This window comes from Artemia franciscana, chromosome 19, assembly GCF_032884065.1.
Source record: "Artemia franciscana chromosome 19, ASM3288406v1, whole genome shotgun sequence".
Classification (NCBI taxonomy): domain Eukaryota; kingdom Metazoa; phylum Arthropoda; class Branchiopoda; order Anostraca; family Artemiidae; genus Artemia; species Artemia franciscana.
In genome coordinates this window covers 30113218-30128340 of record NC_088881.1, presented here as the reverse complement: position 1 = coordinate 30128340, position 15123 = coordinate 30113218, and the positions used below count along the sequence as shown (strand labels likewise).

The 15123-nt window shown below is 36.0% G+C and overlaps 1 protein-coding gene across 17 annotated transcripts in view; it reads right to left on the bottom strand.

Annotated features, from left to right (window-relative positions):
* Nucleotides 1-341: 341 nt before the first annotated feature.
* LOC136039538 (prominin-like protein) overlaps nt 342-15123 on the bottom strand; it is a 150731-nt gene continuing 135949 nt past the window's right edge. For 6 of the 17 annotated variants that reach the window (XM_065723349.1, XM_065723351.1, XM_065723352.1 and 3 more), the window contains 3 exons: nt 13670-13852; nt 5408-5521; nt 342-665 (listed from right to left, as the gene is read on the bottom strand). In XM_065723349.1, coding sequence (XP_065579421.1) covers nt 650-665; nt 5408-5521; nt 13670-13852 — 313 coding nt within the window. In that variant the 3' untranslated portion in view covers nt 342-649. The remainder of the gene's footprint in view (nt 666-5407; nt 5522-13669; nt 13853-15123) is intronic. The other 11 variants (XM_065723347.1, XM_065723350.1, XM_065723345.1 and 8 more) reach the window with 3 other exon arrangements.

The following is a 15123-nucleotide window of genomic DNA, read 5'->3' as shown; positions in this document are numbered from 1 at the left end:
ATGCTAAAGAAAAAAAAAACTTATATCATAGTTCTCTTAAAAAGAGTTGGTTATGGATTTAACTTAAATCCAGGTAGTCAAACTGACTTATTTCTTTCATATAATCAAAAAATTCACTACTAATAAGAATATAAACGTTTCTTAAATTTAAACTTATTGCGCTTTTGAATAAGATATTGTTTCTTCAAAGGTTAAATTACATAAATCTTTTGGGTCGAGAGAAGCGTCGATGGGATAATGGTCACGCCCTTGTGACCATTGTCACGTGACCTTGTGACGCCTTGTCACCTGTATTACTTTTAACAAAAACGGAATTTTTTTTTTAATCTATGTTTTTTTTTGGTTAAACTGTTATTAAGATTTCAATTTTATTGTGCAACATAATATGACTTTTAAGTAGAAAGAATTTGCATTCAGGCAAAATTTTGTGAAGTTAATACAGACGTTCAGCATCAGGGCAAAGCTAAAATCAGACTGGAATAGGGCTAACTCATTACGGTCGTCAGCAGTTTTAACAGAAGAAGAAAAGAAGTTCGATGAATTTAAAAACAAAGACGCCTGACATCTTAATTAATAACTAAAACAAGAGATCAAGGCGCAGTTGAGACTCGTTGCCATGAAAGTCAGTAAATTGGAAATATTTCTTCAGTTAACTTGGCAAGTTCCTGAAAATAAAATCAACATTTCTAAATTAATTTTTAAAAAAGAACAGAAAAATACCAAACAAATTAAAAGAGAAAATTAATTAAGGGAAACTGTCTAAAGAAAAATGTCTGTTTAAATCTAATAACAATATCCTGACCAAGCACAAGCAGACGAATACCTTGTGATGGCCTCATGTTAAAGTAGCGGTTCCTAACCACCTCGAATGTGCCGCAGCAATTACCCTGGTGTGCAAAAGATGTCATGAGACAGAGCCAGACCAATAGATTGTGGTGTTATCATGTTAGTTTAGTGGTTCTCAACCACCATACCACGACACACGAATGTGCAGCGGCAAGTACCCAGGTGAGCCGCAAAAGGACATCATGAGACAGAACCAGGCCAATACTTTGTGGTACCATCATCTTAGATTACACTAGCCTATTAGGGAGCACTGTCCTAGACCCAGCCGTGAAGCATGGCTCTGAAACCCGGAAACTTCGGAAGATTGAAGAACATATGCTAGATGATTTCCTGACGAATTGTTGAACGATAATTGAAAAAGGATACTTTTTTATTTATTTAAAATTAATATAAATAAATAATTTGTTAATTAATATAAAGGAATGATACTCGTTTGACTGACCGTATATTAAGCAGCAAGCTTTTAGAAAATGTGGTTCGATTTCGCTTTTGAGTGTTATATTAAAGGAAAATTTAAGTTGGATGGCCATCGTCGCCACATTTCACTGATGAAGGATCATGTCACCGAAAATCGTACTTTTTGGTCAGCTATCTGGGTTCTAACGCAGGGGCCATAGGGTAGCAAGGGGTCGTAAGAAATGATTTAAAGAGAACTGGAACTTCATGAGAGGGAGTAAAGAGTGGGGTTTCGAATAGAGTAGTGGAGAGGGATGCCATCTGTGTTGGCCACAGGCGGTATGGTATTGTAATTTCTGTTCAACAAGATCTAAATAATAAAGAAGGAAATGAATAGGAACTTAATAAAGATGAAAAAATTAGTAGATAAGAAATACGGAAACTTAATAGGATGAGAAAATAAAATAAAGAAGGAAAAATCAGAAATAGGAAAGAAAAAAAATTAATGGAATAAGAAATAAGAATATAGGATAGAAAAAATAGGATAGGAAATATACATAAATAGGAGGGAAGGAAATAAATTAATAAAGAAGCTTCTCTAGCAAAACATGTTGAGAAACATGAACACAGATTTTTCAGCACGGCTTCTATTTCTCTCTTTGATGCTACCACACGCCTCCTCAATATCTATCTTATCAAACAAGCAATAACTGGATTTATATCTGTAACTTTTTTCTTGAAAACATCCCTAAAATTTTTCCTGAAAATCAGTGTACTACCATTTTCCGGTTTGAAAATACGACCTAGATAGATCACATCTTTCAAAAAATTCGTTCGCCTTCCCTGTCCCCTTATATTTCTGACGTCGTTTGGTGATAGAAATTGGAAGGTTGAAAGCATTGAGCTTCATTTTGATAAAAATTCTTCGTAAAGATATTTGTTCCTTTTCGGTGTAAAAAAAAACAAAACAAAACAACTAGATAGATCACAAGTTATGAAAATTTCGTTTAGGGCCTGAATTAATTTTAAACTTTTTCATATGAATGACGTCACTCTTCCCAACCCCCTTATTATTTTTCGTGAATCGTTTATTGACTGATATTAGATACCCCTTTATGTGAAATCCCTGAGTGTAAGCTTAATATTATGTTCGTTTTCCGCTGTAAAACAAGAGCTAAGAGCTCATATGGCACTTGAGACGAGGCGAGAAGAGCTAAGAGCCAAGAGATCATATGGTATGAGCTCTAACAAAATTCTAAGAATCAATAGATTGATTTAAAAGGAAAATAAGAGGCTTAACGCCGGTCAGGATTTAAAATAAGAGCTCTGAGTCACGATGTCCTTATAAATATCAAAATTCATTAAGACCCGATCACCCATTCGTAAGTTATAAATACCTATTTTTTTCTAATTTTTCCTCTCCCTTTAGCCCCCCCCCCCAGATGGTCGAATCTGGGAAATCGACTTTATCAAGTCAAATTGTGCATCTCCCTGACACGCCTACCAATTTTCATCGTCCTAGCACGTCCAGAAGCACCAAATACGCCAAATCACTGAACCCCTCCCCCCAACTCCCCCAAAGAGAGCGAATCCAGTACGATTCTGTCAATCACGTATCAAAAACATTTGTTTATTCTATCCACCAAGCTTCATCCCGATTCCTCCACTCCAAGTGTTTTTCCAAGATTTCCCCCTCCAACTCCCCCCAATGTCAAAAGATCTGGTCGGGATTTGAAATAAGAGCTCTGAGACATGAATTCCTTCTAAAAATCAAATTTCATTAAGATCCAATCATCTATTCGTAAGATAAAAATACCCCAATTTTCACGTTTTCCAAAAATTCCGGTTTCCCCCTCCAACTCCCCCCAATGTCACAGGATCTGGTCGGAATTTAAAATTAGAACTTTAAAGCACAAGATCCTTCTAAATATCAAATTTCATTAAGATCTGGTCACCCTTTCGTAAGTTACAAATACCTCAATTGTCAAAATTACCCCCCCCCCCCCAAATTCCACCAAAGAGAGCAGATCCGGTCCGGTTATGTCAGTCACGTATCTTAGACAGGTTTCTATTCTTCCCATCCAGTTTCATCCTGATCTCACCGCTTTAAGCATTTTCTAAGATTTCCGGTCCCCCCAACTGCCCCCTCCCAATTACACTTGATCCGGTTGAGATTTGAGATAAGAGATCTGAGTTACGAGGTCCTTCTAAATATGAAGTTTCATGAAGATCCGATCACTCCTTCGTAAGTTAAAAATTCGTCATTTTTTCTTATTTTTCAGAACTACCCCCCCCCCAATAGAGCGAATCCGTTCCAATTATGTAAATCACGTATGTAAGACTTCTGATTATTTTCCCCACCAAGTTTCATCCCGATCCCTCCAATCTAAGCGTTTTCCATGATTTTAGGTTCCCCCACCCCAAACTTCCCCCAATGTCACCAGATCCGGTCAGGATTTAAAATAATTGCTTTGAGACACGACATCCTTCTAAATATCAAATTTCATTGAGATCCAATCACCCGTTCGTAAATTAAAAATACCTCATTTTTTCTAATTTTTCAGAATTAACCCCTCCCTCAACTACCCCAAAGAGAGCGGATCCGATCCTTTAATTTCAATCATGTATCCAGGACTTGTGCTTATTTTTCCCACCAAGTTTCATTCCGATCCCTCCACTCTGAGTGTTTTCCAAGTTTTAGATTTCCCCCTCCCACCCCCCCCCCCCCAATGTCACCAGATCCGGTCGGGTTTAAAATAAGAGCTCTGAGCCACGATATCCTTCTAAATATCAAATTTCATTGAGATCCGATCACTCGTTCGTAAGTTAAAAATACCTCATTTTTTCTAATTTTTCAGAAATACCCCCCCCCCCCCCCAACTACCCCAAAGAGAGCGGATCCGTTCCGTTTATGTCAATCATGTATCTAGGACTTGTGTTTATTTTTCCCATCAAGTTTCATCCTGATCCCTCCACTCTAAGTGTTTTCCAAGATTTTAGGTTTCCCCCCCCCCTCCAACTCCCCCCAATGTCATCAGATCCGGTCAAGACTTAAAATAAGAGCTCTGAGACACAATATCATTCCAAAGATCAAATTTCATTAAGATCCAATCACCCGCTCATAAGTTAAAAATACTTCATTTTTTCTATTTTTTACGAATTAACCGGCCCCCACTCCCCCCCAGATGATGAAATTGGGAAAACGACTATTTCTAATTTAAGCTGGTCATGTCCCTGATACGCCTGCAAATTTCATCGTCCTAGCTTACCTGGAAGTGCCTAAAGTAGCAAAACCGGAACCGACAGACAGACCGACAGACCGAAAGAATTGGCGATTGCTATATGTCACTTGGTTAACACCAAATGCCATAAAAAACCCATCCAGATAGGTCATGAATTAGGGAAAATTCGTTTAGGGCCTTAATTAGTTTAAAAAAACAAGCATTTTTCATATGAGTAGCGTCACCCTTCACCCTAAACGGTAAAATTCGTTTAGGGCCTTAATTAGTAAAAAAAAAAAAAAATTTCATATGAGTGACGTCACCCTCCCCACCCCCTTAATATTTTTCTTAAATCTTTTGCTGAATGAAATTATATACTTAATGTTGAAATCCATAAGTGTAAGTTTAATAAGATTCCTCGTAAAAAGATACTTGTTCGTTTTCCTCTGTAAATAAAGCCATCTAGATAGGTCATGAGTTAGGGAAAATCGGTTGAGGGTGTTAATTAATTTTGAAAAAGTATTGTTCATATGAACGACGTCACCCAGACGCCGGATATCCTAATGGTTTTACTTTCTACAGCGAATAATCTAAAATTAAAGTTCTTTTACGAAGCAAATTAAAAAAAAACTTTTTTCTTTTGACCAAGCGAAGCTCGGTCCCTTGGTACTATGAATTAATTGAGAACACGCCTTTTCATCTAATTAAACTAATCAACCAAACCCAAAAAATTAAATAGTTGTTAGTAGTAATAGTATGAAGTCCAGAACTTGTTACAATAACGACAAAAAGTTGTTACAATAATTATAATAAAGTCCAAAACTTGTTGGAAACCCAAAACTTGTTACAAAAACAACAAAAAAATTTTATGCAATGCTCCCACAAAAATTGCGTTGAATTAAACTAATTTATCCCTGTTACACAAATAAAAATTGATCACTTACGCAGGCCCAGGATAGTAGTATGGAGGAGGTCTTTCATATTCTTGAGTAGCACTCGCTCCTTGTGAAACAACTGTCCCTGGCGTATACCTAGGAGGCGATGCACCACCCCAAGCTCTAAAAAGATAGTAATTATTAAGACATTAATTGCAAAAAAGTACAGTATTAAGTAGATTTTTATAATTTTAATAATTGCAATAAATCGCCCCTACAATTTATTAGTAGAGATGGTGGATGCAGTAAGAATGTAAAAAGTAGAATAGCCAAGACCTAGGCTTTTTTTTTCCACAGTTGGAAATACTTAGAGTCCACACTAGACCGGACTTAGAAAGATGATAATGACATGATCAGGTTTCGAAGATGTTATATTGTCTTCGAATCCCAATTTTTAACGTTTTTTATATATTTAAACTTAGGGCAGATTAACTAAAAAAATATCTGCTCAAAGAAAATTAACGAAGTTGAAGCTTAAAACGTACAAATGTAGTAAAGTTACATAATTTTTTTTTAAATTGGTGGGAGGGGGACCCCCCCCCCTAAACGATGCCACTTCCCGATGAAGGCGAAACAAAGGAAAACATGATTTAAGAGGAAAACTCCCATAAGTGGAATCACGCTGCTTTTCGGTGCTTCAATTTTTCATTGATATGAATAAACAGACTAAACGGGTGTTGTATGAAAACATCTACGCGTCAGACTCTGGCCTCTATTCAACACGAAGCCTACAGTTGACAATATCTTCCTTTATAAATTTTTATACATACAGTTTGAATGAATGTCAGTCAATGTGGAATGATTTAACTTTTTTAAATGCGAGTTTCTCTTTTGTTTGTTTAAATTCGCTTTTGTGACAATTCAATCCCCTCCAAACAATATGGAAGGAATAATATTAAACAAATTTTTTCAGAATCATAAATAAGGATATTAGCCTACAATTGGGGCTATTGAGAAGGAAACGTGTTAGGAAAACAATTCATACTCCGTAATGTGCAAACTAATTTTAGTTAACATATTTGAAGGCGCTTCCACTATACTTCACCCTATACTTCCCCCAAACTCATTTTAGTTACCACATTTGAAGGCGCTTCCACTATACTTCACCGTAACTTCACCCAAACTAATTTTAGTTAACACATTTGAAGGGGCTTCCACTATACTTTACCAAAACTAATTTTAGTTAACACATTTGAAGGCTATACTTCACCTTAACTTCCCCCAAACTCATTTTAGTTACCAGATTTGAAGGCGCTTCGCGCCTTCAAAGCCTTAGGTGGGGGCGCTTCGCGCCCCCCCAAGCCCCCCCCGCGCGCGTAAGTCGTTACGCGCCATTGTAGTTGTGTCCCTGTGTCCCACCTGTGAATATAGATATATATATATATATATATATATATATATATATATATATATATATATATATATATATATATATATGTTTTTAACTACGTAAAACTTGCGAATATACAACATTCTTCGCTGTCCCATTGTCTGTGCATATAAATAGATTGTCAGGTTTACCGACTCTTGAACATGAGACATATAATTGTCCATGGAAAAAACAATCCGTATTCAGATCTACACCTCATGATTCTAATGATTGCCCTTGAGCTTTGTTGATGGTGATTGCTAATCGAATATTCCCTGTGTCCCCGTCGTCATTTATATATCCCCCTGTGCCCCCCGGCGTCCCCGTTGTAGTTGTGTCCCTGTGTCCCGGTCGTCATTTATATTCCCTATGTCCCGGTCGTCATTTGTGTCCCTGTGTCCCGGTCTGTATATACATTCGTTTTTGAATTGGTATATGATGAAATAAATTTTTGTGTTTTTCCCCTTTTTTTTTCTTTTTGGTTTTTACCTTTTTTTTAGTTTTTTTTTTCTTTTTTCTTTTTAGTTTTTTTGGAGTTTTTACCTTTTTAGTTTTTTTTTTATTTTTTTAGTTTTGTTTTTCTTCTTTATTTTTCTGTTTTTTTCCTTTTTTTATTTTTTCCTCGGCACGCTTTCTTTTCTTACTTTTTATATCAGCCGCAAGTTTTTTGGCATAGAATGTTTGAGCAGCTTCCTCGGCTGTTGCCATTGTATACAACATTCTTCGCTGTCCCATTGTCTGTGCATATAAATAGATTGCCAGGTTTACCGACTCTTGAACATGAAACATATAATTGTCCATGGGAAAAACAATCCGTATTCAGATCTATACCTCATGATTCTAATGATTGCCCTTGAGCTTTGTTGATGGTGATTGCTAGTCGAACATTCCCTGTGTCGCCGTCCCGGTCGTCATTTGTGTCCCGGTGTCCCGGTCTGTATATACATTCGTTTTTGAATTGGTATATGATGAAATAAATTTTTGTGTTTTTCCCCTTTTTTGTTTTTAGTTTTTTTTTTTTTTTTACCTTTTTTTTTAGTTTTTTTCTTTTTAGTTTTTTTGGAGTTTTTACCTTTTTAGTTTTTTTTTTATTTTATTTTTATTTTTTTTAGTTTTGTTTTTCTCTTTTATTTTTCAGTTTTTTTTTCCTTTTTTTATTTTTTCCTCGGCACGCTTTCTTTTCTAACTTTCTCTATCAGTCGCAAGTTTTTTGGCATAGAATCTTTGAGCAGCTTCCTCGGCTGTTGCCATTGTAGGTTCTTCAGTCATTTTACAATTAAACATTCTTCCGTCCACGATCTTCTTACAATTAAAAATTTGTCTTTTGAGCAGCTTCCTCGGCTGTTGCCATTGTAGGTTCTTCAGTAATTTTACAATTAAACATTTTTCCGTCCACGATCTTCTTACAATTAAACATTTTTCCGTGAACGAATGTCTTAAATACCTTTAATGAGGTCATCGTCATAATGACGACCTGATGACATGACGTCACTCGACACACACACACACACAGACAACTTATTTATATATATATATAAATAGGTCAAATATAGTCAAATACGTAATCCTTTGGAAAAACGGAGATTTATTAGCATTACTAGACTTTTCCCCAAGCTCAAAACTGAAGCAGAAAACCATGACATTTCTTTGAAATCTTAATGTTTACGTATTTTGTTTTGGACCTTAAATGACAAATACCTCTGCACTAACTTCCTATTTATATTGACGAAGGTCATGGCTAGATTATTGATTATGTTAAGAACAGATATACATATAGAAAATAGCAGAAATACATATAGAAAATACACATAGAAAGCAAAAAAGCAGAAAATACATATAGAAAACAAACCATGAAAAGTTTTACGACACTAAGGAGCCACAAATTTCGTATATGAACAAGTGCCATATGAACAAGAGCTAAGAGCTCATATGGCACTTGTGACGAGGTCGGAAGAGCCAAGAGCTCATATGGTATAAGCTCTAGCAAAATTATAAGAATCAATAGATTGATTTAAAAGGAAAATCAGAGGCTTAATGCCGGTCGGGATTTAAAATGAGAGCTCTGAGACACGAGGTCCTTCTAAATATCAAAATTCATGAAGATCCGATCACCCACTCGTAAGTTAAAAATACCTCATTTTTTTCTAATTTTTCCTCTCCCTTCAACCCCCAGATGGTCCAATCGGGGAAAACAACTTTATCAAGTCAATTTGTGCAGGTTCCTGACACACCTACCAATTTTCATCGTCCTAGCACGTCCAGAAGCACTGAACTCGCCAAAGCACAGGACCCTCCCCCCTAACTCAAAGAGAGCGGATCCAGTCCGGTTACGTCAATCACGTATCTAAGACGTTTGCTTATTCTACCCACCAAGTTTCATCCCAATCTCTCCACTCTGAGCGTTTTCCAAGATTTCCGGTTTCCCCTTCCAACTCCCCCCAATGTCACCAGATCTGGTCGGGATTTAAAAATTAGAAGTAACATGAGTTACTTCTAAATATCGAATTTCATTAAGGTTCGGTCACCCGTTCTTAAGTTAAAAATACCTCAATTTTTCTAATTATTCCGACTTAACAACCCTCCTAACTCCCCCAAAGAGAGCGGATTCAGTCCGGTTATGTCAATCACGTATCTAGGACTTGTGCATATTCTTCCCACCAAGTTTCATCCCAATCTCTCCACTCTAAGCGTTTTCCAAGATTTCCCGTTTCCCCCTCCAACTCCCCCAATATCACCAAATACGGTCGGGATTCAAAATAAGAGCTCTGAGACACGAAGTCCTTCTAAATATAAAATTTCATTCAGATCCGATCACCCATTCGTAAGTCAAAAATACCTCTAATTTTTTCAATTTTTCCTCTCTCTCCAGTCCCCCAGATGGTCGAATCGGGGAAACGTATGTTATCAAGTCAATTTGCGCAGGTCCCTGACACGCCTACCAATTTTCATCGTACTAACACGTCCAGAAGCACCGAACTCACCAAAGCACTGAAAATCCCCCAACTCCCTCAAAGAGAGCGGATCCGTTCCAATTATGTCAATCACGTATCTAGAACTTGTGCTTATTCTTCCCATCAGGTTTCATCCCGATCTCTCCAGTCTAAGGGTTTTCCAAGATTTCCGGTTTCCAAGATTTCTTTTTCCCCCCTCCAACCCCCTATGTCCCCGGATCCGATTCAAATTGAAAATGGAGCATCTGAGACATGGGTTCCTTCTAAATATCAAATTTCATTAAGGTTCGGTCACCCGTTCTTAAGTTAAAATACCTCAATTTTTCTAATTTTTCCCACTTTACAACCCTCCCAACTCCCCCAAAGACAGCGGATTCAGTCCGGTCATGTCAATCACGTACCTAGGACTTGTGCTTATTCTTCCCATCAGGTTTCATCCCGATCTCTCCACTCTAAGCGTTTTCCAAGATTTCCAGTTTCCAAGATTTCTTTTCCCCCTCCGACCCCCTATGTCCCCGGATCCGATTCGAATTGAAAATGGAGCATCTGAGACATAAGATCCTTTTATTATATCTTAAGATCCGATTTCGTAAGATATACCTCAATTTTCACGTTTTCCAAGAATTCTGGTTTCCCCCTCCAAATCCCCCCCCAATGTGACCAGGTCTGGTCAGGATTTAAAATGAGAGCTCTAAAGCACAAGATCCCTCTAAATATCAAATTTCATTAAGATCTGGTCAACCGTTCGTAAATTACAAATACCACATTTTTTTTCGACTTACTTCCCCCCTCCCAGCTCCACCAAATAGAGAGGATCCGGTCCGGTTATGTCAATCACGTATCTAGGACTTGTGTTTATTTTTTCCCACCAAGTTTCTTCCCGATCCCTCCACTCTAAGCATTTTCCAAGATTTTAGATCCGCCCAACTCCCCCCAATGTCACCAGATCAGGTAGAGATAATAAGAGCTCTGAAACAGAATATCCTTCTAAATATCGAATTTCATTAAGATCCGATTAGGCGTTCGTAAGTTAAAATACTTCATTTTTTTCTAATTTTTTCGAATTACCCCCCCCCCCCTCCCCCTCCCAGATGGTCGAATCGGGGAAACTACTATTTCTAATAATTTTGTCTGGTTACTGATATGCATGCCGAATTTCATTGTCCTAGCTTATCTGGAAGTGCCAAAACTAGCAAAACTGGGACAGAGACACCGACAGACAGACGGACAGACCGACAAAACTTGCGATCGCTACATGTCACTTGATAAATACCAAGTGCCATAAAAAATAATAATAAGACTTCCTAAACCAGGTCTTTAGAGTATTTTATGTTAATTTTTCACTTTAAAAGTAAACCTACAAATCTTTTGTTGTAATTTCAGTAATAAAGCTATGGAATAATGGAAAAAGTAACATAAATTGGCGATAGAATCGCAATCAAGTACTGTATGACTATATTCCCAAAACGAAATCCAATTCTATGACAAAAGTAGTATTCTTTGCTTTAATGACTAGTGATGGCTTTTAAATCAAGACAAAAAAACTGAGTACGAAAAATGCACCAATCGAAAATTTCTTAATAGCATGGAAAAAGTGTGATGTTGCAGGAAAAATTAATTTTAGACCATTTTGGAACGTGTAATGCAGCGACTACTTTTAACTTAAGCTTTGATACTTAAGATATGGTACTCAAGGCTACTCATAGTCACAAATCTAAGACAGTCAGAACCTTAAGCACAATAATTCCAAGCAAAATGCTTAGTTTTAATGACTATTGGTGGCTTTTACAATAAAAAAAAAATCGAATACAAAAATGAACTTATCGCACATGTCTAAACACCAAGAAGAATGGAATTGCAGCAGAAGTAAATATGGCACACTTTTGAACTTGTAATGCCATGGCTACTTATTGCTTAAATTTCAATATTTGATGGTACTAAAGGCTGCTCATAGTAAAAAATCTAAGATACTCAGAACTTCAAGCACAATAATTCCAAGCAAAATGCTTAGTTTTAATGACTATTGGTGGCTTTTACAATAAAGAAAAATCGAATACAGAAATGAACTTATCGCACATGTCTAAACACCAAGAAGAATGGAATTGCAGCAGAAGTAAATATGGCACACTTTTGAACTTGTAATGCCATGGCTACTTATTGCTTAAATTTCAATATTTGATGGTACTAAAGGCTGCTCATAGTAAAAAATCTAAGATACTCAGAACTTTAAGCATAATAATTACAAGCAATATGCTTTATTCTAATGACTAGTGGTCGCTTTTACACTACAAAAAAACTGAATACAAATATGCGCTCATCGAACAAGTCTATATAGCACATGAAAAGTATGGTATTGAAGGGAAAAATAAATATAGCAGATTTTTAACTTTTAGTTCTTAGCTTAAACTTCAACACTTAAGTATGGTACTCGAGGCTACTCTTAGTCACAAATCTAAGGTACTCGGAACTTTAGGCACAATAATTCCAAGCATAACGCTCAGTTTTAATGACTATTGGTGGCTTTAAAGGAAAAAATTAAAAAAAAACTAAAAAAATTAAAAACTATAAAGAAAAAAAGACAAAAAAAAAAATAAAAAGGAAAAAAAAAAAAAAAAAAAAAAAAAAAAAAAAAAAAAAAAAAAAAAAAAAAAAAAAAAAAAAAACTAAAAAGAAAAAAAAGGACAAAAACTAAAAAAAAAGAAAAAACTAAAAAAACAAAAAAGAAAGAACTAAAAAAAGGAAAAAAAATATCCATCTATATAGAAATATGTTTGTTACGCTATCTACGATAAAAAAAGGAAAAAAAACTAAAAAACGAATCAGTTCAAAAGGAATCAAAGAGAAATCGAAAAAAAAACTATGGAAAAAGGAATATTTTCCAATTTTCTAAAGAAGTTTTCACTTACCATTTGCTCACACGTGAATGACATTTTTGACGCCACTGAGATTAAGTCACATACTTAGATTATACAAAAATTTTGAAAACCAAACCAAGATATGGTACTGTTCACTCCGCTATATTAACAACAGTTAGTAATTGGAATATAACTAATTTCCCTGAGAATGTTTTATGTTCCAGTTTAGCACCACAATACGAATTTAGTCACTTTACAGAACCCTTAGCCCCCCCCCACCGAACAATAATTCTTTAAGAAAACCCGAACCAAAAATTATTTTGGTCGCCCACCCCCCTCCCCCATAAAAAAATCCTAGATATTCTTTGTTAATAAATATGAGTCATATTTATATATTTGTTATTGATTACTTTCTCGAACCCTGTGGAGTTGGGAAAAGAACGTTAGAAGCTATCGTTTCTCGTATTACATACTGAAGGAGCCCGTTATCCTCCTCCAAGCATTCATCCCGCCAAGCTATTCCAAATTTCCCAACAAACTTATCATACCAGTTTTTCCTATAGTGCTGTATCTTCTTTTGGATATTTATAATCATGTTACTGACTCTTCCAAAGAGTATGGGTAACTTACAAAGAGTGGGAACTGGCACTAGTGTCGACAAAAAAACCTAATACCATCGAGTGTTTGGCGACACTTGGCATTTTCCTCAGTGTAATAATAAGAATAATTACTTTAATTCATGCAGGTGGTAATATTAGTGTAGTAACAAGTGTCTGATCTCTGTTCCTGACAGAAAAATGAGTACAAAGCTTGAAAATCAAATGTCACTAAACGTTAGATGGCACTGATTTTCTTCAGTGTAATAATAAGAGTAATTAATTTGATTCGTGAAGGTGGTAATATTAGTGTAGGAACAAGTGTCTAATCTCAGTTCCTGACAGAAAAACGAGTACGAAGCTTGAAAAAATGTCAAATGTCACCAAAAGCTAGATGGCACTGATAGTTATTTTTGTGTTAAACTAGCGCCAGTTTCCATTGTAATAAGTTGCCCATACTCTTTGGTCTCTCCTTAAGGTATAATCTTTGGATTACTCACTTTGTTGGTGAACCCTCTGTTCGACCATTTCTAGTGCTACTTGGACTAACTATAGAACTGCGAGTTCTGGCACTATCACTGTTGACTGCAGACAAACTCTTGTTACCAACATGGGGTGGGAACTCAGGATAGTCACCCTCATAATTGTAAGCGTTAGGCATGTTGTAAGGACTCAGGCCAACACTAAAGAAAGATAGGGTAAGCAGCAGGGTAGAAGCAGAAAAGAAAAAAGTCCACGTAAGTTGAAATGTTCCTTATTTTAACAGTCTCATTCAGTATTTCTTAGCCTTAAGCACAAAACGTGTATACGTCAATTTTGATACTATTGATGAAAAAAAGCTAAATTCAATTTATCCCTGGGAAAAATTGTAATCTTTTTTTAAATTGAAATATATAAAAAAAAGAAAATTAGAACTTAAATTTTGTATTAGCAATTTTTTGCAAAGTCTACAAGAGGCCATTTAGGTTTTTGTGCTCCAAAGCAATGATTTTTTTTTAACGCCAGTTGACGGTGTCATGAAAGATTGAAAGCTTTGCGATCATCAAATGTTGTGCCTATTTTTTTCACATCAATAACTGAACAAGAACTGAATAATAGAGATAAAACTGTACAACAACGATTAACAATAATCATAACTTACAATGGTATATTACTGTAATCTAATTCAAGTCAGGTCCATATATAAGATAAATTTCTATTATGAATTTCGAGTTCAGGATTTGGATAAAGAAATTAATTTGGGAGGGGCGAAAGGGGGTTGGTACTAACGCAGCTTGAAACTCCTCAATTGATAGCTCCTCCCGCCCTTATAATTAGAATAACTTTCCACCTTCTTAAAGGGCATGTGCTCCTGTGCCCCCTTCTGGCCATATCCAGGAGTAGGAGATTTGAATCCCTTCCCCCAAATATTTGTTCGACTCGAAGAAACGTAGCAAAGACGAATATAAACAAATTTTCTATGCGTTTATTAAAGTTTTCTTGAACACCCCCCCCCCCCTAAAAAAAACGTGAAAACGTAGTGAAAACGAATATAAGCAAATTCTTGATGCGTTTTTCAAAGTTTCCTTTACTCCCCCCCCCCCTTCCCCACAAAAAACTTAGATACAACACTGCTCCAGTGTCAGATTTTTAAGACGTTCTACTACTACAACGTTCCTCTGTCAAATCTTTAGAGCGCTAGATTTTTAAAAAGTCCAATTATTTTTTTAAGAGTCATCGATAATTCTCTCGTTCCACTGTTAGATTTTTAAGATATTCCACTATTAAAACGTTCTACTATCACGTTTTTAGGGCGCTAGATCTTTAGAAAGTTCGATAATTTTTGTTCCTTGTTTTTAAACGTCGTCGATAAATCCTTCCTTCTATTGTTAGATTTTTAGAACGTCCCACGAATATTTTGTGGGACGTTTGTTCTCATCTTAAAGAGTCATCAATAATTAACTTGTTCCACTCT